The sequence below is a fragment of the Prionailurus bengalensis genome, chromosome B3 (assembly GCF_016509475.1).
Source record: "Prionailurus bengalensis isolate Pbe53 chromosome B3, Fcat_Pben_1.1_paternal_pri, whole genome shotgun sequence".
Lineage (NCBI taxonomy): Eukaryota > Metazoa > Chordata > Mammalia > Carnivora > Felidae > Prionailurus > Prionailurus bengalensis.
Genome location: NC_057355.1, coordinates 116,878,689 through 116,901,215, shown reverse-complemented (window position 1 = coordinate 116,901,215; position 22,527 = coordinate 116,878,689). Strand labels below are relative to the sequence as shown.

The following is a 22,527-nucleotide window of genomic DNA, read 5'->3' as shown; positions in this document are numbered from 1 at the left end:
GGTCACTGGGCTAGGAGACGCCTGCTTCTTAATCCTACTGATAACTTTTAAGGGATATAAAATTATCCCCATATATAGGGGAGGAAAATGAGGATCAGAAAAGTCAAGCAACTGCCCCAAGGTCACACAGCGAGTGGGTGTCACAAGTGGTATTCAAACAAAGCTCCGTGTGTCTGGGTGCTCTGATTTGTCTGCTGGTCTAGCTCACAGCGCTCCTTCACCAGGCGGGTCGTTGGAAGCACCCAGGATATTTTTTAAAAACTACAGTATCCTGAGTATTATCCCCAGGCGTCTGATTCAATGGGTCTAAGGCAGAGGCTGAGATTATGTATTTTTAAAAAACTACTTCAAGTGATTCTGATGTTTTGGGAAGCACAGCACTGGGGCACGTGGCTTCTCTTCCAGCCTGAGCCTCCTACAGTTCCTCAGTTTTCAGAAGCACAGATCCGGTCCAGGCCTGCATTTACCCCAAGTAACATTTGCCGCTGAATCCATTAACCGTTCATTCCAGGCTCAGGGCTTAGTATTTATCGAGCACTTACTGTGTGCCAGGCATTGGGCTCAGCATTCTGGCTGCAAAGGTGAATAAACCATAGCACCTGTCTTGAGGAACGTGCAGGGAGTGAGCGAGACAAACATCAGTAGGAAGGTCCAATTCTTTGTAGCAAATGCTACCCACAGGTAGGCTTATGTTGCTTTAGAAGTACAGACCACCGGGTCAGGGAAAGCTTTTGAGCAGTGATGCCTTGGTGGAGTCCTATAGGAGTTAGCAAGACAAAAAGAGGGGATTGGAGGGCTGAGGCATGGCCTACTAGGCAGAAGGAACAGCATGGAAAGGCCCAGAGACCCAAAGCAGTGAGTCTGGAGAACCACAAGGGGCTGTGTGACTGTGGAACATAGGATACTGTTGGAAGAGGACCAGGAGGGGAACCTGGAAGAGTCAGTGGGAGAAATTACCTAGGGAACCTTGTGTGCTATGCTTAAGATTTTTAAGCTGTGGAATGACATAATCAGACCGTGTTCTGGAAGAGGAACTCTCACAGAAATGACAGGGTGGACCGCAGGCAGAAGGAGGTGGCAACAGAGAAACAAATTAGTTGCAGAATTAAGAATTTATGTGTGTCAAAAAGCACCATAAACAAAATTTGAAAGCAAAGCACTTGGAAAGCCTATTTGGGATGTTTCTTGACAAAAATAACGTTCTTAATAAAATTACAAATTGGTAGTAAAGGTAAACACAGCAATATCAAATAAATAGAAAAATCACCAAGAAACAAGTACAAATGGTCAGTAGGCATGTGAAGATGCTATTCACTAATAATTGAAGAAGCGTGAGTTCAAATAACACTGACATCCTGTTACTTTCCTACCGAACTGGGAAAGGTTTGGTAAGCGACAATACCCACTATTGGTGAGGGTGCGGGGAACAGGGCACTCTCAGGTCTGCCAACAGGAGACTGCAAAGTGTAGTTCAAACTTTCTGGAGGGCAGTTGGCAACATATAACAAAATTCTTAAAGGTAGCCAAGCAATTTCCTTCTTGGATTTTATCCCAAGGAAATGGCCATCGGTGTATGCAAAATTTAGCTACAAGAATGTCTGCTGCAACCTTATTTACAGTCCAGATTGAGAACCAATGCAAATAATTGCTATTAGGAGATTGGTTACCAGATGAGAGCCCATCCACGTAATGGAGGTGCTGTTGAAAAAGTTGGGAGAGACATACAAAAAATGTTTCGTCCATGGGATAGGAAGTGAAGGAGTCCAAAGTACAAAACAGTGCGTCTGATGTGCGACCATTTGTGTGTGACAAAAGAATATATACGCACATATTTGAAAATGCATAAGTGTTTTTGGAAGGATATACAGCACAAGTAATTGGAGGGAACTAGATGCTGGCAGACAGGGTGGAAAGGAGATTTACTTCTCGCTGTAGAGCTTTTTGCCCTTTTGAATTTTGTCTCTGTGCATGTATTACATATTCTGAAATAGAAATACACACTTTGAAAAGTAAGTTACTGAAGAGTATATACACTGTACTCCAGGTTTTGTCTTTAAAAAAAGAAACAACCCTGCACGGGCACGTCTACATTTATACCAAAAAGAACTTAACGATGAGTCCAAAAGGATAGCTATGTTTGTCTTGGGTGGTAGGATGACAGGTTGGAGTTTGTCTCCCCCGCCCTCCCTAAATTTTCCACAATACACACGTGAGGCTTTCCTAGCAATAACAAGAAAAGTACAATTCCCCCCCCCCCCCCCCCAACGAAGAGTCTATCACAAAAGTCCAAGCAGGATGACGAAGCAGGTCACATCCAGGTTTAGTGCTCCAGGTCTAGTTCAGGGACATCTGCAAACAAAGCATGTGATCACAGTCCCTGCTTGGGGGAGGGATGGGAGAAGGAAGCTGAAGGTCTGCTAAGGTGAATAGACCTGATTTTGCTTACTCGCTCTCTTAAGTCTCTGTTGGACAAACACACAGCAAACTCAATCCCTCCGCCCCAAACATCAAACAACACGGCCAAGGCAGCTTTTTACTTTGGGATCACTTATCTTTGGGTCACAGTGAATGGACTCCAGTAAGCACGTATGCGTGAATCACCAGACAATCTGGTTTTCCACATTTCTCTTTAGAAGGATGGCAACAGTCTTATCCCCACCTGTCCAGCCCTGCCCCAACTTACTGGATGAGGCAAGACCCTCTCTCCTGCTCCATGTTGGAGCAGTTAAGTCCAAATCCTTCCTGATGGCACGAGGGAGCAAAGGATGACCGTGCTGGTTGGAACTGGTTCTGCAGTCCACCTCTGACCTCATCCTCAACCTTCAGACCCTGACAAGCAGTTGGCCAACTCACAAGCCTTCCGGGCTGGAAGCTTGGGAACAGGGGAGTTTTACACACGTGCCTATGTTGCGTATGCTGCGGGATGGTTCTGATCTGGGAACATGTGAAACCACCCTGGAAGAAGAGGGCAGAGGCAAGGATATGGTAGGCATGGGGGAGAATGTGGCAGCTTCTCCTCTTCCCCAGAGGTGAGCTACCGGCAAGCAACTGCGAACCCCCCTAGAGATTCCTAGCACCTTCTCGAACCCTGGCCGGAAGCCTTTCAGGAGCTGTGTGAATATAACCTGGGCTTCTGGCTCCGGGGCCCCTCACCGGTGATTAGATCCTTTAGTGGTAGAGCCTCTGATTACACAAATAACCCATAATTACCTTTGTGTTTCCTTTCAATCTCTACCTATAATTGTGAATCTTCCCCGATGGCTGGGGGAATGCTAGGTGGGTTGGGATATGTGCTGACATCAGAAAATAGAATGAACGATACGCAGAAATAACTGCTAGGTCTCAGATGTCTTTTCCTGGCCCGTCCCCGCCCGGACCACTGGGGAGCCTAGTGTTAGGGACCTTTTTTTAACCTTGAGCTAAATACAAGAGGCAGCCCACGTGTGGTACCTACTATACCATTGGCACAGTCAAGGCTTTTCAACCTAATACACACTGTCCTGCTCTCGACTGGTTGTAACCGCTCAATATAACACTTTGTAGAGCACCTACTACCGACTACAGAGTAGTTAGTAGCTAGAGCTCTGGAGTCAGACAGACCTGGTTCAAATCCTAGCTATGCCACTTGAGGCCATGTAACCTTGGGATAGTTACTGTGTCTGGTTTTCAGTTTCCTTCTCCACCTAATGGAAATAGTGTCTCGTGGGGTAACTGCATGAAAGAAATGAGATTATACATGTAAAGATCTGAGGACAGTGCATTTAATAAATGCTAACTATTAACATTATTGCATCTGTATATATTTTAATTTGTACAATATCGTCTCACTAGTCACACAAAAAAATACACGAAAGTGCTTTGAAAAATTTAAAGCATCATATAAATTAAAGGTGTCAGTGGTGATCATCTCATAGGAGTATTTCTCAACTCTTCCACCTCCTTAAAGACTGGGACTACATCCTATGTCCCACGGTGTATTGCACGACGATGGGCAAACAGTAAGCCCTCAGTAAATGCTTCTTATTTGACTGGAGCAACATGGCATAGCGTAAAGAGCGTCGATATCGGGAGACTAGGCTGGGATAAAATTCGTTTAAGGCAGGAGGGAGCCAGTCTGTAGTCATAATTTATTCATTCAACAAATATTTGTTGAACACATTCTATGTGCTAGATATTGAGTCCAGATAATTTCATCACAAGGAGGCCGTGCAAGTTCCCACAAAGCCAAGTCCCTGGGCAGTCTCCACGACACCGGCCCACTCTACTGCACAAAGGCGGCGGCCCACATTGTTCACCACCGGACAAACGGCCCATTGCTGTGGGGGAAGCCAGTCCTGCCCGGCTGGAAGTAGCTCTGAGAATTGGGGGAGGGAGGGACAGTGAGAGAGTGGGCCGCTCCCAACAGAAATGACAGGAACTGCTGCCCGTTAACGTATCTTTATTTACACTCGGTCCACAGTTCGATCCCCAGTCCATACAATGCTCCTTCCCCTAGACGTCAGCTCCCCTCCCCTCCGTCACCTATGCGGTCGGCCCCGGGCCCACTTCACCCTGCCCCTCTGCTGTCACAGCTGCCTGCTGGGTGGGAGTACGGCAGAATGGTATGTGTGGTCACCAGAGGGCACTGAGAGTGGGCTTCAGTGGCATGTGAAACCTGGCAGAGTCTCAGATCCCCAAGGCGGGGGAGAGAAGAAAGCCGAGACAACAAGGGAGGGAGGGAGGCAGGGGCTGAGGTTACGGGGGGTCGGGGTGGGGAATCCAGTGTACAAATTCAGGGTCTGTTGGCTTAACCGATGCTTCTGGTGTTTGTCTCATCCCCGCATTTGACACGGTTGCCTGGAGATGCTCTGGCGTGTCGGGAAAGCGTGGAGGGGTCCAGCCCGTGGTCTCCGTGCCTGCTGCCTCTGGGACGGTACACCTACCAGGCTCTGCCTCCGTCAGAAGCACTGGCCAAAGTCAAGGCTGCAACAGCATTCCCAGCCCGTAAGAGTCCTCTCCAGCTGTCCCCGAAGAAGTGAGGTCCCTCTCAGTAGCTGACCTACTAGAGAAGGGGACTCTCCATTGCGGGCAACCGACCAGATTCCCAAACTGTGTGTCTCCTTCTCTTCACACCGGGAGCAGACAGATTGTGGAGGAGTAGCAGGAGGAAGGAGGGGGAGCCGGAAGAAGTGGGGAGAAGGGAACAAAACCCAGGAGGGGCTCTTCATCGGGCTCTTCGCCTGAAGTCCCAGGTCTGGCGCAGGTGCAGCTCTAGGGAGGTGCTCTGGTTACATGGCTTCCTTCTCTCTCTGGGAACACCTGCTGAGTTTCATCTCTGTCAGCTGGATATACCGGATCACGTTGGTGTCTGCGAGGACAAAAGCACACCTTAGGGAACGCGTGGTGGGGGAACTGTGGGGTCTCTACGCAGGTTCAGGTCAAAGCTGTGTCTGTAGATCACGGAGCCTGAGGGGGCGACCAGGAGTCCGGCCTCCCCTCCACCGCCCCTACCGAATGTGGACGGGTCACTGGGACCCAGGGGGCAGACGGGAAGGAGAGGAGAGCGGGGGACTCCCTCCACTTACTCCCAGGCAGCAGCAGATCCCAGTGGTGCTGAGTCAGCACAGCTGGTGGAGACTCTGGGGTTTCACCTCAGGCAAGTTACCAACTTCTCTGAGCCTCATGTCTCATCCGCAGGAAACAGCCTCCATTTTTCAAATGCCTACTTTGGGCCACGCTTGCTACCTTCATTATCCATTTAACCCTCACTACAATCATCTCGAGTACCTGGCATCATCCTCACCGTGACAAAAGGGAGAGCTGAGCCCTGGAGAGATTAAGACGCCCAAGGAGACGCGCGGTAAGTGGTGCACCTGACTCGGCAGCCTGCCTCCCCTGGGGATCATGGTGCCTTCTTCATAAAATTGTTGCGAGGACCAAAATAGGTAAGTCTAAAAGCGCTTCATCCAATGAGCGATACATATTGAGGGAATGTAAATGTTTTCCAATCGAAGAGTTTAAAATGACTCTGCTTCATTGTCTTATATTTGTCTTGATCAGTAAGGTCAGGCACCACCTCGCCACAAATGGGGCATCCCCCCCCCCCCATGTCAGGCATTGAATTAGTGACTGGGGCATGGCAGGGAACAGCCACCTAGCTCTACGCGCACCGCGATACAAGGGCTTCGGGGCTGCCTGGGATGCGACACTTCAGGAAGCAGAAACGGATGTCGTCTACTACTCAAAAATGCCAGCGGTAGCATCTAGAACGGTGCTGGCATATAGAAGCATCCAAGAAAATTCTGTTAAACGAGTCCTTCGTCCTCACGTCTCCCTTAGTCTGCGCTATAGAACACAATTCATATGCAGAAAACAAATCAACAGCACATAAAAGGAAAGATATGGGTGTTCTTTCGAACCATGGGGAGAAAAGTATACATTTGGATGTTGGCAAATTGGTCCTGAGGTTCTTAAAGTCTTTTTTTTTTTTTTAATTTTTTTTTCAACATTTATTTATTTTTGGGACAGAGAGAGACAGAGCATGAACGGGGGAGGGGCAGAGAGAGAGGGAGACACAGAATCAGAAACAGGCTCCAGGCTCTGAGCCATCAGCCCAGAGCCTGACGCGGGGCTCGAACTCACAGGCCGCGAGATCGTGACCTGGCTGAAGTCGGACGCCCAACCGACTGCGCCACCCAGGCGCCCCACTTAAAGTCTTTTTGAAGGAGAATCACATTTTTAAAAAAATCAGCCACGTGAACAACCCTGGCAACATCAAGTCAAACTCGAGGCAAACATAGTAATGCCACTGGTTACCTCCTCAAAGAGGCTCTTCCTGACGACCCGGCCTAAAACAGCACCCCCTTTGCTCCTGATTCTTTTAAGCTGCTTTATTGTCTTCCTAGCACTTACCACTACTAAATATTACATTATCTGTCCATTTGTTTACTGTCCATCTTCCTCTGTCGTAACGTAAGAAACTCCTTGAAGGTAGCAGCTTCCTTTGGTTCGCTATCTACGCAATACTTCCTGACCCATTGGACCCGCTCAATAAATATCCGTGGAATGAATGCATGGCTGAGCTGGTGGATATGAATTTAAGTGGGTGGTCCAGGTAATGCAGGTTCTAAGAAACGGCACTTGACCAGAGAAGTCAGAGCACACTTCCCGTAAGATGCCGAGCCTAGTGCCAAAGAGCATCCATTCGTATTCTGTCTCGCCAAGTGGAGCGTGAGATCCTCACAAGGTGGGACTATACCTTCTCAGTCACATCCCTGGCGCCCAGCACAAACTGTGGCATGCTCCAAAAATTCAGTATGTATTTATTGAGTAAGTGAAAAGAGCCGGATCCTGGGTTGGAAAAAAAAAAAACAAAAAACAACAAAAAAACCCAAAGAATTCCATATTCTATTTGAAAGAGGTGTCCAAGCTCCCTGGAACCCAGACCCCAGGCAAATGCACGGACTGTTTATTCTCCTCATTCCAGGTCCTGGCCCACGCTGGGCTGTGCTAGCAAGGGAGCTGAGCACCGCCAGGAGAAGGCCTCAGGAGCTGCCAGCGGGGCTGACGGTAAGAAAGCAAAGCAATTGTCGCCTTCCTTACCTGTCGGCTGTCGGGTCCTTGCTTCTTTCAGGTAGTAGAGGGCTTTGTCATAGTCTCCAAGGTGGTAGAAGGCCACACCAGACCGGTAAAGGGCCTTGAAGTTCTCTCCTTCTTTCTTCAGGACTTTGAGGCAATACTCTTTGACTCGCTCATAGTTTACCAGCTCGGCCTGGAGCAGGCAGGCTACAGGGGGAGAGAGAAAGGAAGGGAAAAGTTATCAACACAGCAGACTCAGAATGTCTCTCTCTGGTTCTTTCTCCCTGCCCAGAAGAGGTTTAGTCGCGTTGGGGCTTCACATGGGATTTGCCATCAAATAATCCAGGGTCCTCGGACTCAGTTTCATGACCAGCAAGCTGTGTGACCTTAAGTGAGTTACCTGGCGTGGCATTATGGGTCGAATTGTGTCCCCTCCAAAAAGATATGTTGGAGTCCTATTCTAACTCCCAGTACCTAAGAATGTGACTTATTCGGAAATAGGACCTTTACAAAAAAGGTAATCAAGTTAAAGTAAGGTCATTGGAGTGGGTCCTAATCCAATATGACTGGAGTCTTCATAAAAAAACACACTATAGACGGAATGTCTATGTCCCCCACCCCCAAATTCGTGTGTTGAAAACCAGTCCCCGGTGAGATGGTATTTGGAGGTGGCTAGGTCATGAGGGTGGCACCCTCATGACTGGAATTAGTGCTCTTAGAAGAGACCTTAGAGAGCTCCCTTGCCCCTTCTGCCACGTGAGGACACAGCGAGAGGATGGCCGTCTGTGAACTAGGAAGCAGACTCCCACCAGACACCAAATCTACTACCTTGATCTTGGACTTCCCAGCCTTCAGAACTATGAGGAATAATTGTGTTGTTAGAGCCACCTGGTCCGTGCTATTGTTACAGCAGCCCAAACAGACTAAGACAAGGGGAAGTTCGGACACAGAGACAGAAACACACGGAGCTCAGACGACATGAAGCGACACAGGGAAAACATGGCCATCTATTAGCCAAGGAATGCTTGAGGTCACCAGAAAGTAGGAGAGAAGCATGGGGCAGATTCTCCCTCACAGCCCTCACCTTGATCTGGAACTCTGACGCGAGAAATTTCCATCGTTTACGCCGCCAGCTTACGAGACTTTTGTTGTGGCAGCCCTAGGAATAAGCTCCAAGAAGCAATAACAATACTAACTGTGGCTAATGCTTGTGTCACTGCTTGTATTCCCTGACATGATCCTCGGGATACCACGAGGTAGGTCCTACTCTTCTTCCCATTTTACAGATGAGGAAGCTGAGGCCCAGAAAGATCAGGTCATTTCCCAAGGTCACATAACAGGAGAGAGGCAAGGCTGAAATTTAAATCTAAGCTGCCAGGCTCCACAGCCCAAGTTCTTTATTGAGTTGGTGAGGGGATTTTCTAAAATAATGGCCATAAAGTATTTAACACGGGGCTTGGTACACAGTAAGTACCCAAGGTGTTATTTAATATTCTTACAATTCTTTTCAACCCTGCACCCCTTCAGGGACAACTGCCTCTGACTTTCTTCAAGTTCCCTTTCATACGAGTTTGTCTTTGCAGTTCCTAGGAGCAGGGACCTTTTGATGGGCCAGTGCCCAGCTTGTACAGGGCACACCTCTGGACCCGCGAGACCCCGTGTCCCTGCTGAGGCTGGCAGGTACCCATGGTGGGGCCCGTTCCTATTCTCTATCAGCCATCTCTGAGTAAATCATCCCTCCTTGAAACTTTCTCTCACCAGAAATCAGCCAGAGGGCCAGGGTCAGGGTCAGGGTCAGGAAGCACGTGAGAACCTGGAGAGTGATGCCCTCTTTCCTCGTGTGCCCAGGGGCCTCCCTGCCTCACCCTACTCCCAGCCCTGCTGGGCTAGCTACCTCCCCCTCCGTGGGATCACTCAAATGTTTAGTAGGCATTGAGCAAAGATTGTCTTACACATGACGGAGGGATTGCCAAAAAATGGGATGCAGGGCAGGGGGAAAGACACCTGTCTGCTTCTTTGAAGTGAATAAAGAGAGAATAAAAAGAGACGTAGGAAACAAAAGTGCTCTTCCCGCCAAGACCAGACTGGTTGGTGGTGAGAGAACACGGACCTCCAGGCCTTGTGCTCCCATTTATCCTACATGAGACGAAGCATGATCTCTTTGGGATGGAGACAAGTCAGTGATTGAAATCTTCAGGGGTCTAACTTCAGCTGTTTTGATCCTTTAAACAACCTCCCAGGGGTCAGAATTGCTGAGTAGGAGACCTAATGCCCTTTCACTGGCCATTCTGGGCAAAAATAAAACCCCAAAGCAAAAAAACCACATCCCTCTGGTAGGCTGAGGGGGAGGGGCACCACACAGTCTCTCTCAGGTTGAAGGTGTGAGAACCAGGAAGTGGGAAGAGAGTCAGCCTAGATCTAGAAACTGACCCATCAGGTTCCACAGGCCCCCCGCGGCAGAAAGCCAAAGGAGTTGACAGAAGTGACAGGCCTGCTAGTCCCTTGGGAGTGGGCGGCTTGGGTCACAGAGAACCAGGAGGGCTGGTGGCCAGGGGTCCCTCCGGCGGAGCTCCTGCCACCAGCCTCCTCCTCTCCTCCATCAGCTGTGGGGACCCCTCTCCACCCGCAAGCTGTTGGAGTCCGCCCAGCTGCTCACAGGGCTCTGTGGACAGGGAAGGGTTTCTCTCAAGGGGGTTCCTGTGCATGGCTACCCGTGTGGGACTCGGCTCCCACACCTGCTCCCAGAGCTAAAGGATTTCCTGTCTGGGCTCCCACGTGCCTCATTCGGCATCCTCACTGCCCGGGGGGGGCCGCCCTCTTCCCATCTAGCCGTCCATCTTCAGATGGACACTTCTGTTTGCTGACCTGAGCAGCGTAGGAAGTGGACCTTTGTCTCTTTTAAAAACAGCTTTTGAATGTCTAAAATGAGGGTGGGGTGTTGGGGAAAGGAAGCAAAGAGGGCTGGGAATGGAAAAGATCCTCCTCCTCCGGGGCAAAAGGAAGGATAGCAATCAAATTCTGGGAATCGTTCCGTGCAAATGTCGCAAATTCCCCTGCAGAGCCAGATCCGCTGGGAACTGTGATACCTGACTGCGGACCAGGGTTCAGACCGGGTGGGAGGTGGGGCCAGGCTGGTAAGGGGGTGGGGCCCCAGCTGGCACCACAGGCGGAGCCCAGGAAGACAGAGAAAGCTAGAGTTGGGTCTAAATGGGCTGCCGTCTGAAGGCTGGCCAGAGAGGTGGGATCCAGACGAGAAACCTGGGGTGCCAGGCCAGAGCTCTTAAGAGGCTCCAGGAGGGAGGGGGAAAGAGGCAGTCTGGAAAGCTGCCTGCAGCCCTACCTATAGGTGATTTTTAGGTACCCCTCTAGTTGGGTGGGGAGCTATTTAGGGTTCATATAACCAGCCCAAGGGAGAGGTAAGAGGGGATGTTTGTAGGCACACTCTACGGAGTGGAGAGAGTTCAGGAGAGGTTGATCGGCAGTCTCCCGATGTTCCTTCCACGTCGCTATGCCCACCACCCAGGGCCTGGGGATTATGGTGGACTTTTAGAATGGGCCACGTTATCCCACGGCCCTTTCTTCCTCTTAGTGGTTAATCCCTTACCCCATGTCAGAGATGGCGCTCAGTACCTTACGTATGCCACACCTTTTCATCTTCATGGTAACCATGAAGCAGGTTCTATTTTTATGCGTCTTTTACAAATGATGAAACCCAGTTCCAGAGAAATTAAGTAATTTACTGAAAGTCACTCAACCAGGAGGTGGTAGAATTATGATATTTACCCACTTCTGCCCAGGATCCCCAGACTGTGCTCTTGACCATGGGTATCTGTGGGTCTGGGTGTGAAGCCCTCCAAAACCCAAGTAAGCCCTGGAAAAAGCCACGTCACCTGCGTAAACCACCTTTCTCTTTGTGGTAGGGTCAATAAGGCAAAAAGCAATCCCTAACTGCACTGGGCACTGGGATCAGTAGTGAACCAAACACCTACTCTGTCCTGGAGCTAATGGGCTGGTGGGGAAGGCACGGGTTCCATGATCTCAGATACTCCCATGTGCCAAGATGGAGAAGGAGAAGGGAAGAGTGGGAACACACTGAGGGGGAAGGGACCTCAACCAATATACAGTATCATGGGAGGACTTCATGGAAGAAGTGGTATTTAAGTGAAGCTCTGAAGACTGATTGTTCCTCAACTTAGCACTAAAACATCTTAGGCTGGATAATTTTCTGTCGTGGGGGAATGCCCTGCGCGTCGTATGATGTTTAGCAACATCCCTGGCTTCTACCCACTGGATGCCGGTTGTGAGAACAAAACAATGTCTCCAGATACTGCAAAAGGTCCTGTGGGGGGTAAAACTCCCCCCTGCTGGAGAACCAGTGATCTCGGTGGTGGAAAGGAGAAAAAGCTTTCTAGGCAGAATCTTTTTCTTCTTCTTTTCTTTCTAGGCAGAACTTTTTCTTTTCTCTGTTAGAGCGAGATGGTGGTGGGGGGCAAATGACTTATTTGAGGAGTTCTGGGGAACCACGCCTGGTTGGAACAGAGAGATGGAAAGGATGGGTAAAAGGAAGGAAAGGTGAGGGCACCTGGGTGCCTCAGTCAGTTGAGCGTCGTACTTCCGCTCAGGTCATGATCTCCTGGTGCGTGGGTTCAAGCCCCCCCTCAGGATCTGTGTGGAAAGTGCAGAACCTGTTCAGATTGTCTGTCACCTTCTCTCTGTCCCTCCCCCCACTCATGTATGCACATGCTCTCTCTCTCTCTCAAAAATAAAAACATTTTTCTAAAAAAGCTGGAAAAGTAAGATGAAACCAGGACACCCAGACCCTTCTGGACTGTGTTTAGGATCTGGGACTTTGTTATTAGTCACCCTGGGATGAAGAAATGGTTTGACTAGGTTGGCTCAAGTGGAGGCAGAAAAACAGGGGAGGGGGATCAGTTTAAGAGGCAACCAGGAGATAGAACATTAGGGAACCTCTGAAATATTTTCCCTCTGCTGTCACATTCGTGTGGTTAAAGCCCTTCATCCAGGAGGGCTAAGACTGTCATTTTGGGTTCACTGATGATTCAGAAGTATTCTTCCACGTTGTTGTAACCTGGTCTCCATGTGAATTAAAATTTACAATACGACAGCCTAAGTGCTCTGCTATATGGAATGGGCCAATATTTTAAGAGTACTGGGCTGGGGATCAGAAAAGCTGGATTCTAGTCCCACTTTTGCCATTAGCCAACAGTATGAAAATCACTTTCCCTTTCTGGGCCTCAGTTTCCTATCTGTAAAGGGAGGGGCCTCCACTTGGCTGAATAATCTGTGCTCTCCATTGCAGTCTAACAGCCTATGAATACAAATGGTTGCCACTTAACAGAAAGATGCCATTGTTTCATTGGTTCCTCTTCGAAAGGAATTCTGTCTCCCTGTGACTTATGGTGAGGTATCTTCTGTGGGGGATGGCACTCAGGAGTGGTAGGGCAGAGATCAAAAGGGCTTCTGTAAGACAAATCTCCCTCTATGTGGAGATTTTTTTTTTTCCACATAGAGATTGGATTATGTGGTCTCCCAAGGCCATGGACCGGGGCAGGATCTTCCCTGAAGGGAGTAAGTTCAGCCACCATCAGTCAGTCTCAGCAGAGGAGGCTGTGAACTTGGGAAGGCAGGCCTCATGCTGGATGGAGAGGAAGCTTGTTCCCGTCTGTGGCCTCCACTCTGAGTATATATTTGGATCCAAAGATGTAGTCATGTGGTGGCAGAGGGGGTGCAAAGTGGGAAGCCGTGTCCACGGTGGACATGTAAAGATAGCCCTGAGTTCCCAATCACACCCAGAAACCCTTTTGAAAGAAATGTTATTAACCTTCCGGTCTCTGAGTCTTCTGACATGTTTAAACAAATGGTGCAGCCCTGCACCAACCAAGCGGTGGAGAATTAAGACAAGTTTCTAATGGTTGGGAAGAAGTTCTAGAAGAGAAAAGCCTTCCCCAAGCCCATAATGGTGACAGAGGTTGTAGACAGTGCAAGTTACAAGAGAAAGGTAAATTGGGGGGGACAAAAATTGGGCTATAAATGTCCAACCATCCCTTGTATGTGGAGATTCCTCTTCCACTGCCAGCCTTGGGTGGTTAGAGTATGCTTTTATAAAAGGCGCTGGCAGGCTTTCTTTACTCCACAAAGGGGTCTGTGGTAGGAAAAAGAGAATCGGCAACCGAAAGAACCCCATGGCCCAGCCGTGCACTCGAACAGAGGAAATCATATGTTTGATGTTCTCCAAAGCAACCACACGGAGACCTCAGGCTAAAACATGTCAGGTTCTCCTGGCTCTGGCACCTGTTTTGTTTTTGTTTTTCCTGGTGCACGCAGGGCATAGTGACTGCCTGGGCAAAGTGCCACTCACTGGCATGAGATGAAGGGGAGCTGGATGAGAGAAGGAAGAACAAGTTCATGCAGTCATTGGTTTTCTTCTTACAACTGATCTGCTATAGTTTGTCCTTACCAGCTGCCCAGAAGGGAAGCATGGACTGGATGGGAGGGAAGGAAAGACCGGATTGGGGCCGGGAGTGAGGAGAAGGAGGTTGCCCCACTTTATGGGTTGAATTGTGACTTCTCCAAAAGATAAGTCCTCATCCTCAATACCTTAGAATATGATCCTATTTGGAGAAAGGGTCTTTACAGAGGTAATCAAGTCAACATGAGGTCACTAGGATGGGCCCTAATTCAATACAGGGCCCATCAATACAGGGTTCTGGTGTCTCTAGAAAAAGGAGAAATTTGGACACAGAGACAGACACACATATGGGAAAGACGATGTGAAAAGACATAGGTAGAAGGCGGCCATCTACAAGCCAAGGAACCTAGGCCACAAGAAGCTAGGAGAGAGACATGGAACTGACTCTCCCTCACAGCTCTCAGAAGGAACCAACGTGAGAAACACCTTGGCCTTGCCCTCCTAGCTTCCAGAACTGTGACAAGACTTCTGTTATCTTAAGCCACACTTTGTGCTGCTTTGTGATGGTCATCTTAGGAAACTAATACACCTTACTGCTCATCCCTTTGAGACGTGGGCTCAGGGCGTGGCCATTACATTAGTGGGGGGAAATCTCCCAAAAGTGGACCAAATTATTTGGTTTTCGAATTTATTTTTAAGGGGTCACGGCATAGCCGTAAAGTGGATGGAGTCTGGATCGGGATGGAGGTGACATTCGGAATATTTAACGACCGGGATAGGTCATAACCTATCCGGACAGGCATATAGTATTGTGCCGTTGTGCCAGTTCTGGGGTGTCCTGGCTGAACATCAATTGCTCGATCTGGAGATACAGGACTGGGCTGCAATCCAAGCTCTGCCACCTAGAAGCCCAGGCCCTTGAGCATGTTATTTAATCTCCCTCGGCCTCATTCTTCTTATGTATTAAGTGGAGATAATAATATCTATTTTGTGGGAACACTTGTGATGAGAAAATGAGAAAATTAACGTATGGTATGTGCTTCACACGGTGCTGGGCACAGAAACCGATTCTCATAAGCGCCAGCTCTTTAGGAAGCCATTTGTCAAACATGGTTTCCCCAGCAACGTGTACATTCGTCAGAGAACATTTCCATTTTGAGTCCTACACACAGGGTATGACACATACATACCCAGAGCTCAAGCCGGATTTAAAGCAAATTTTCAAGATGGGTCAGAGACATTCTGGAGGGTGATTTAGAGGGTCTTTCTATGACAGAGCCGTGAGAATGCGGCCTGGGCAGTGAAACGACAGAAACTTACGCGTGTGGCTCCGTATCCAGGACTGGAATGACCAACCCCACCCCCACCCCAGTTCCACCTCTCCGTGAAAGCGCTGATTTTCTCCTCTACATACACAAATGCTGGAGTTCGGAGTTCTGAAAACCCTGATTTCTTTTGATTTCTCGGTTTTGCTTCACGGCCTGGACGTATACAAACTCGCACGTGCCCCCAGTGCTCCCCAAACCCAGGTCTGAGGCTTGGTTTTCCCTGCCGGTTTTCCTTTCAGTGGTGGGTCTTCTCTACTGGGAGTGGATGGGTATACGCAGAGAACATTCCAAAAGTAGCTTTGCAGCCAGAAAAGGGGGCTTAAGGGAATGAATGGAGTGGGGCTCCGGGCCTATTTTCTCCTCGCTTACACCCGGGACAGCCTCTGGGTCAACAGGTGGTTCTACCCCTCTACACACCCAACCGCAAACAGTAGTGCTGTCTGCACCTGCTCCCTCATCGAGGATGGATGAGCAGGTTCCATAGTCAGTATCTGGCTGACAGCTTTATGGATGGGGTGGGGCTGGACCCAAAGTCACTGAGCTCCTCTGCAGCCCCAATAATCCAGGAGAGCTAGGAGCTCTAAATGCCAGCGTGGCAGGAAAATTAATAAGTCAGCTCCTGACTCTATACAGCAATAGAGAGTCTGGCAGGTGGGGGGGGAGCAGGGAAGTCAGAAGTGTTTTTAGCAGACAAGTTGCTGGTCAGTTTCAGTGCCTCTGAGTTAGTTGATGCGACGGTGTTCCCAGCAGTGGCATTCACGCGTGTGTCCTTGGGTTAAAATGCGTCACCTCTCAGGGTCTCAAGTTTGAAGTGGGTAAACATAAAGATAATTACGGTTGCTATCTACCTTTTCCTTAAAAAAAAAATTTTTTTTAACGTTTATTTATTTTGAGAGAGAGAGAGAGCCCGTGAGAGCAGAGCGTGAGTGGGGCAAGGGGCAAAGACAGAGGGAGCCGCGCCAAAGCAGGTTCCAGGCTCTGAGCTGTCAGCACAGAGCCCGACAAGGGGCTCAAACTCGCAGGCTGTGAGATCATGACCTGAGCCAAAGCCGGATGCTTAACCCACTAAGCCACCCAGGCGCCCCGCTATCTACCTTTTCCTTGAAGGCTTGCTGGCAGGATGAAAAAAAGTCTGACATCTGACGAGAACCCCACAGACAAATGTTTCTCATTAAATCATCCGTGGAAACTTGTTTAACGTGGAGATCCTAGACCCCATGCCCAGTGATGTGGATTCCCAAGGGCTAGGCCCAGTAACACACATTTTTAGTAAGTCCCCAGCGGGTGCCTGCAGGTAGCCTTCACCTTCTGAGCTGGTACTTTATATACTAGCATTTTGGATGTATGTTTCTTAGGGATCAACCAGTTGGTTAAACCTTGAGAGCCCAGGACAGCAGGGAGGAGCTCCAGGATTACCCGCGAGGGCACACACGTCCCAGATGGCCAAATCCTAGAGCTAGAAAAACCTGCATGTGTGGGAAAACAATTGTTCTCGGGCAGATGATCAGCTTGTGACACTTTGGGTTCTTCTCTTCTTAGAGTCTAGAGACTTCTCGCTGGAGAACAGGAGCTCAGGCCAGGGAAATGGGGAAACAGGGCAGAAGGCTGTAATGGTCCATAATAAGCTCAAGAGAATCTAGCCCTGTACCAGGAGGAAGTGTCCATCCATCCTTCCAGAAGGGTAGTTAAATGAAGAGCAGATAACTTTTATTAAGTATGAATGGGCCAAGCACTGTTGTAAACATTAACTCATTTCATCTGGATAACAACCTAAGGCTCTAGTACTTCTCTAGATGGGGAAACTGAGGCCCAGGGAAGTTCATTCACTTTGCCCAGGGTCACAAACAACTAAGTGTCAGGGCCAGGATGTGAACCTGAGCCACCTGGCCCCTGAGACTGTGCTCCCAAGTGTTACACACACTGCCTTCCCAGGATGCTCAACTGCCTATAACGAATTTTAACTCGTTTCCTTCATTGGACAGATTTGAGGCCTGAGTTCTGCTTCTTGTGAGGCCTAAGTGTGAGGCCCTCACAGTGCCAAACTGCCCACTCTTTATGTATACTTCTCATCTGGAAGCTTCCTGTAAAACTCTCTAGATCCCTCTCTGCATCAAAGAGGAAAACAAACAAACAAACAAACAAAACCAAGTGCAGAGTTTCCACCAAGCCTTTTTTTTTTTTTTTTTTTTTTTTTAAACTTCTAAAACCACCACCATCTCCAATTCCATTGAGAGTCTACTGTTATCCTCCTAGGGCTGACATGATCCGTCTCTGGTTTCTTCCTGAAACAACCCCTACCTTAGCTGGTGCTTGTAAAACCAACCCCCTTAGTATTATTTTTTAACAGAAATTTTTGTTGAGGTAACCTGTAGATTCACATGCAGGTGTAAGAAATAATCCATAAAGCTCCCCTGCACCCTTGACCCAGTCTCCCCCAAATGGTAACATCTTATAAAACTATAGCATAATGTGTTGGCCATAAGACTGACACTAACACAATCCTCAGATTGATTTTTCAGCTTTACTTGTACTCGTGCGTGTATGTCTAGTTACATGCCATTTTATCACTTACGTAGATTCCTCTATCTACCTTCAAAGTTACAAAACAGTTCCACTGCCATCAGGATCCCTCCTATTGCCCTTTAATGACTGCATCTCTACCCCTCCTGTATCCCCAACTCCTCTTTAACCCCTGACAACCACTGGTCCATTTTTCCTTACTAAAATTTTGTCATCTCAAAGCATCACATAAAAGGAACCATACAGTACGAAGCCTCTGGGAGTCGGCTTTTTTTCCACTCAGCATAATCCCCTTGAGACGCATCCAAGTTGTTGCATGGATCAACAGTTCGTCCCTTTTACCGCTGAGTAGTATTCCACGGTGTGGATGTACCATCATCTGACCATTTCATCTGATGAAGGACATCTGAGCTGTTGTTGGTGTTTTGGTTATTGTGAATAACGCTGCTGTGAACAGTCACAGACAGCTTTCATTTGTCTAGGACAAATGCCCAAGGGTGCACTGGGTCATGAGGGAAAACATTCAATCTGTCATCATGTAGCATGGTGTTAGCTTTAGTTGTTTGGTAGAAACTATCAAGATCAGGTAATTTCCTTCTATTTCTAACTTGCTGGGAAATCATTGTTTGTTTCTACTACCTGATGGTAATGGTTTCCTGTTGGGTACTCTTTTTTTTCCAATGAGGTCAGATCTATAGGTATAATCATCAAGTGGACCCTTTAGTTTTCCCAAGAATAAAATGATTTTTCACAGCCATATACTCAGATCATGCCCATCATTGCAATTATTCATGAAACATGTCTTCTTTGCCCTTCCAGACAAGCATTCTGTAGGGCATCTTTAAATCCTCCCACAGTGAAATCACATCATTGTGATTTGCATACATTGTATGCTTGATAAGTAGCAATACCTAACGTTAGTATCTTGTTTCACAACTCCCTTGACCTTCAAGATGACTGTGGGAAATAGGTATTATTAGTCCTGTTTCCAGAAGCTGAGGCTTAAGGAAGTTAAGTGGCTTGTTGAGCCCATCTGACTTGTAAGGAAAGAGCCAGAGTCATCTAAACCCAATCCCATATTGGTTCCACTCCAGCTGACCTGGAAACCTGGACTCCATGATCTCTAAAGGTCTCTTCCGAGTCCAAGGCACTGGGAAACTGTAAGAGCAGGAAGATGGCTGTGTCTGTTCACACCAGCCTTGCCCTGCCTGGTGCCCAGACAAGAGCTCTCCTGCCAGTGATGCTGCAGCTCCCACTGCCAGGAGTGTGTGGCTTTGTCCAGTGGGTTCAGTCTCCCTGGGGCCATTCACATTCATTTCTGGCCTTCTGTTTTCCAATCCAGCACATGCTCACATTTGATTTGAACACACACTGCCAACGGCTTCCTTTGTTTTCTTCGTTTTAGCAAAACTGTCTTTGAAGATCCCTACTTTGCACCAGGACCCAGCTGCTCTTTGTTTCCCCACCCTTTGAGTTTTTCACTTGGATGTCCCCAACATTCAAGAGCTGCTTGAACAAGGGATGCTGCTCTCACCATCGCCACACAATTTGGGCAGGGCCTCTTAGTAAACTTATTTGAAAAAGATATATTCGGGGCACCTGCGTGGCTCAGTCAGTTAAGTGTCTGACTCTTGGCTTCAGTTCAGGTCATGATCTTATGGTCTGTGGGTTCAAGCCCCACTTCAGGCTCAGCGCTGATAGGGTGGAGCCTGCTTAGGATCCTCTCTCTCTCTCCCTCGCTTTCTGCCCCTCCCCAACTCACTCGTGCTCTCTTTCTCTCTCTCAAAATAAATAAACTTTAAAAAAAATTATCAAGGGGGTCTGGGGGGCTCAGTTGGTTGAGCATCCAACTTTAGCTCAGGTCATGATCTCACAGCTTGTGGGTTCGAGCCCCACATCAGGCTCTGTGCTGATGGCTCAGAGCCTGGAGCCTGCTTCGGATTCTGTGTCTCCCTCTCTCTCTGCCCTTCCCCCACTCATGCTCTGTCTCTCTCTGTCTCAAAAATAAATAAACATTAAAAGAATTTTTAAAAATGATTCATCACAGCCTATGCCCAGGGCTTCATAAGGAAAATGGACAGCGTTGAAAAGACACTGGTACCTTCAAGGAGCTGACACTCTTCTTTTTCAGCCTTTCTTGGCCAGCACTTAGGTGTTAACATGGCAGGTGAGAGAGCTAAGTGAAAAACCCATCTAAAATCCTTTACGTTGAAGGCTCATGTTGGTAGTCCTTTAAGAGATGTCAGAGTCTGCTCAACAGAGTGTAATGCCAAAGCCTGAGGTCAGTTCAGCTTTTTGGTGCCTTCCACATACCCCTGTTCATGAGGGAACCACTCAGGTGCTATGGTGGCATACTGACAAGCTATCTCCCTGTGGCCCCTAACTCTCATTCTTGACCTCACTGTGGTAGACACACAGGATAGGAGTGGGTGGTAGAACAGGATTAATGCTTATTGGAGTCTTCATTAACATCCCTTTCTTGGGTTGGAAGTGGGAATGGTGGGGGGAGCAGCTGGGCCATTTGGAATGTGATGATAAGTACATACCTAGCAATAGAAGAAACCCATCGCCTGAAATTATGTTTACCTTGCTGGCTCTGGCCAAGACACATGTCATGCTTAGTGTCAGGAATTCTGAGCCAGGATGAAGGGAAATCTCAGAAGCCAAAATCCCATCCTATTTTCCTTTTGGACTTTAAAGAAGGCTTTTCCTGGTCTGATGACCTCGCCTGCCATCCCTTTGGACCCCAGCATCCTCTCTCCTATTCCTGTTGCCTTCCCCACAATCCTTCCATGGCACCTGTGCAAACATCATGTCACCAGATATTTTGGGGGTAAGTTAATTAACAGGCACATATGTAACAGAAAGAGCACTTCTGTGGCCTCTCTATGGCAGCACTGTTTATATTAGCAAAGTGTTGGAAATAACCAAACTATCTACCAGTAGAAGACTGGTTAAATAAATAATGGGACATGGGTATAATGGAACATGACATACATTAAAATCATGCTGTAGAAAAATACTTCATGACACTGAAAAGACATTCTTAGTGGAAAACATCGGTGGAAAAATAAAGGTTGTAAACATTTGTGCAGTACAATGTGAATCTTGTGAAAAATAACTGTGTGTGTGTGTGTGTGTGTGTATCAGGTGGAGAATTTGCAATAGCAGTCATCAGAGTTCCTCTTAGGGAAGAAATTATCCTTTTTTTAGAATACTCTCATCAGGGGCTCCTGGGTGGCTCAGTTGGTTAAGCATCCAACTTTGGCTCAGATCATGATCTCATGGTTCGTGGGTTCGAGCCCCGCATTGGGCTCTGTGCTGACAGCTCAGAGCTCTGGAGTTCAGATTCTGTGTCTCCCTCTCTCCCTGCCCCTCCCCTTGTACTCTCTCTCTCTCTCTCTCTCTCTCTCTCTCTCTCTCAAAACAAATAAACATTAAAAAAAAAAAAAAGAATACCCTCACCAACTGCTCTAGTGGGTAAGGTGAAACTTAGAGATGAGTTGGAGGCAAATAAGGCAGATAAAAAGATGAGCAAACTGCTCTGTCTGTGAAACGACCTGAATGTGAAAGTGGGGGAATCTAAGAAACAGAAGGTTTGTAGGGGAGAAAAGAATCTGAGGAACATGGTAGGATGTTGGAACCTGCCAAAAAAAAAGTTAAGCGGTCGGGGCACCTGGGTGGCTCAGTCAATTGATCACCCAACTCTTGATTTCAGCTCAGGTCATGATCTCATGGTTCGTGACATCGAGCCCCACATTGGGCTCCATGCTGATGGTGTGGAGACTGCTTGGGATTCTCTCTCTCTCCCTCACTCTCTGCCTCTCCCCTGCTTGCACGTGCTCTCTTTCTCTCTCTCTCAAAATAAATAAACATTTTTTTTTAAAGAAAAAGAATTTTGAATATTCAGTTTTTGAGATGTAAACCCTTTTGGATCCCGCAACCTTCGGTAACTGTACAGCCTGATGCGTTGGTAGTAGCACAGGATGTGAAAGGGAAGAGGCCACAGAGGGAAGAAGTGCCCCCTGGCTGACACCCGGGGAAAGTGAGTGGCATCCTGCAGGGACAGGGTAAGGAAGTCAGGGGTCCCCGGGGGTAGCCCCAGCACAAATAAAACAAACCCCTTCCTTCCTAAATAAACCGGAGAAAGGTGGACCTTGAAGTGGGCTAGCTGATATATGTTTATATGGACACAGAAGAAAGACTGGGAGGAAATCAACCCAACCAGAAAAGAGTTGACAGGATGGCTGGATGACAAGTGAGTTGTTGCCTCTCCTTTGAATTTCTTTTATTTGCAGTATCTTCTACAATTAACAGCGTTTCACTTTTGTAATTGGAAAACTATGTTAAAAATCACCTCCGCCCATTATGTCTTCAAAGAGAGCAGGGGTAGAACTCCAAAGAAGAGTGCAGAGAAGGCTTCTGAAGGGTGTCCTGAGCGGAAAGCACTGCCTGTTCCCGGGGCCCTGACTTGGGAAGACCTGGGGCCATGAGAGGGCCCTGGGCATCATGGCGGAGGCACGCCTGCAAGGGGGGATTACCAGGAGAGTCCAAGGGACACGCCTGCTAGTGTGTTCACTCTCAAGATGCCTGTGCAAGCCAAGGGCCTTCCTCGTGGAACGCCAGGAGGGAAGCTTGGGAAGCTGGCACCAGCATGTGGCACAACAGAGCACACAGAGCAGGCCTGAGGCT

At 48.2% G+C, this 22,527-nt stretch overlaps 1 protein-coding gene across 1 annotated transcript in view; it reads right to left on the bottom strand.

Moving 5' to 3' along the window:
* Positions 1–1,093: 1,093 nt before the first annotated feature.
* The window catches only part of TTC9 (tetratricopeptide repeat domain 9), a 33,692-nt gene continuing 12,258 nt past the window's right edge, over positions 1,094–22,527 (bottom strand). Inside the window, exons 2-3 of the mRNA XM_043556478.1 lie at positions 7,582–7,764; positions 1,094–5,347 (exon numbers count right to left, since the gene is read on the bottom strand). Coding sequence (XP_043412413.1) covers positions 5,268–5,347; positions 7,582–7,764 — 263 coding nt within the window. The 3' untranslated portion in view covers positions 1,094–5,267. The remainder of the gene's footprint in view (positions 5,348–7,581; positions 7,765–22,527) is intronic.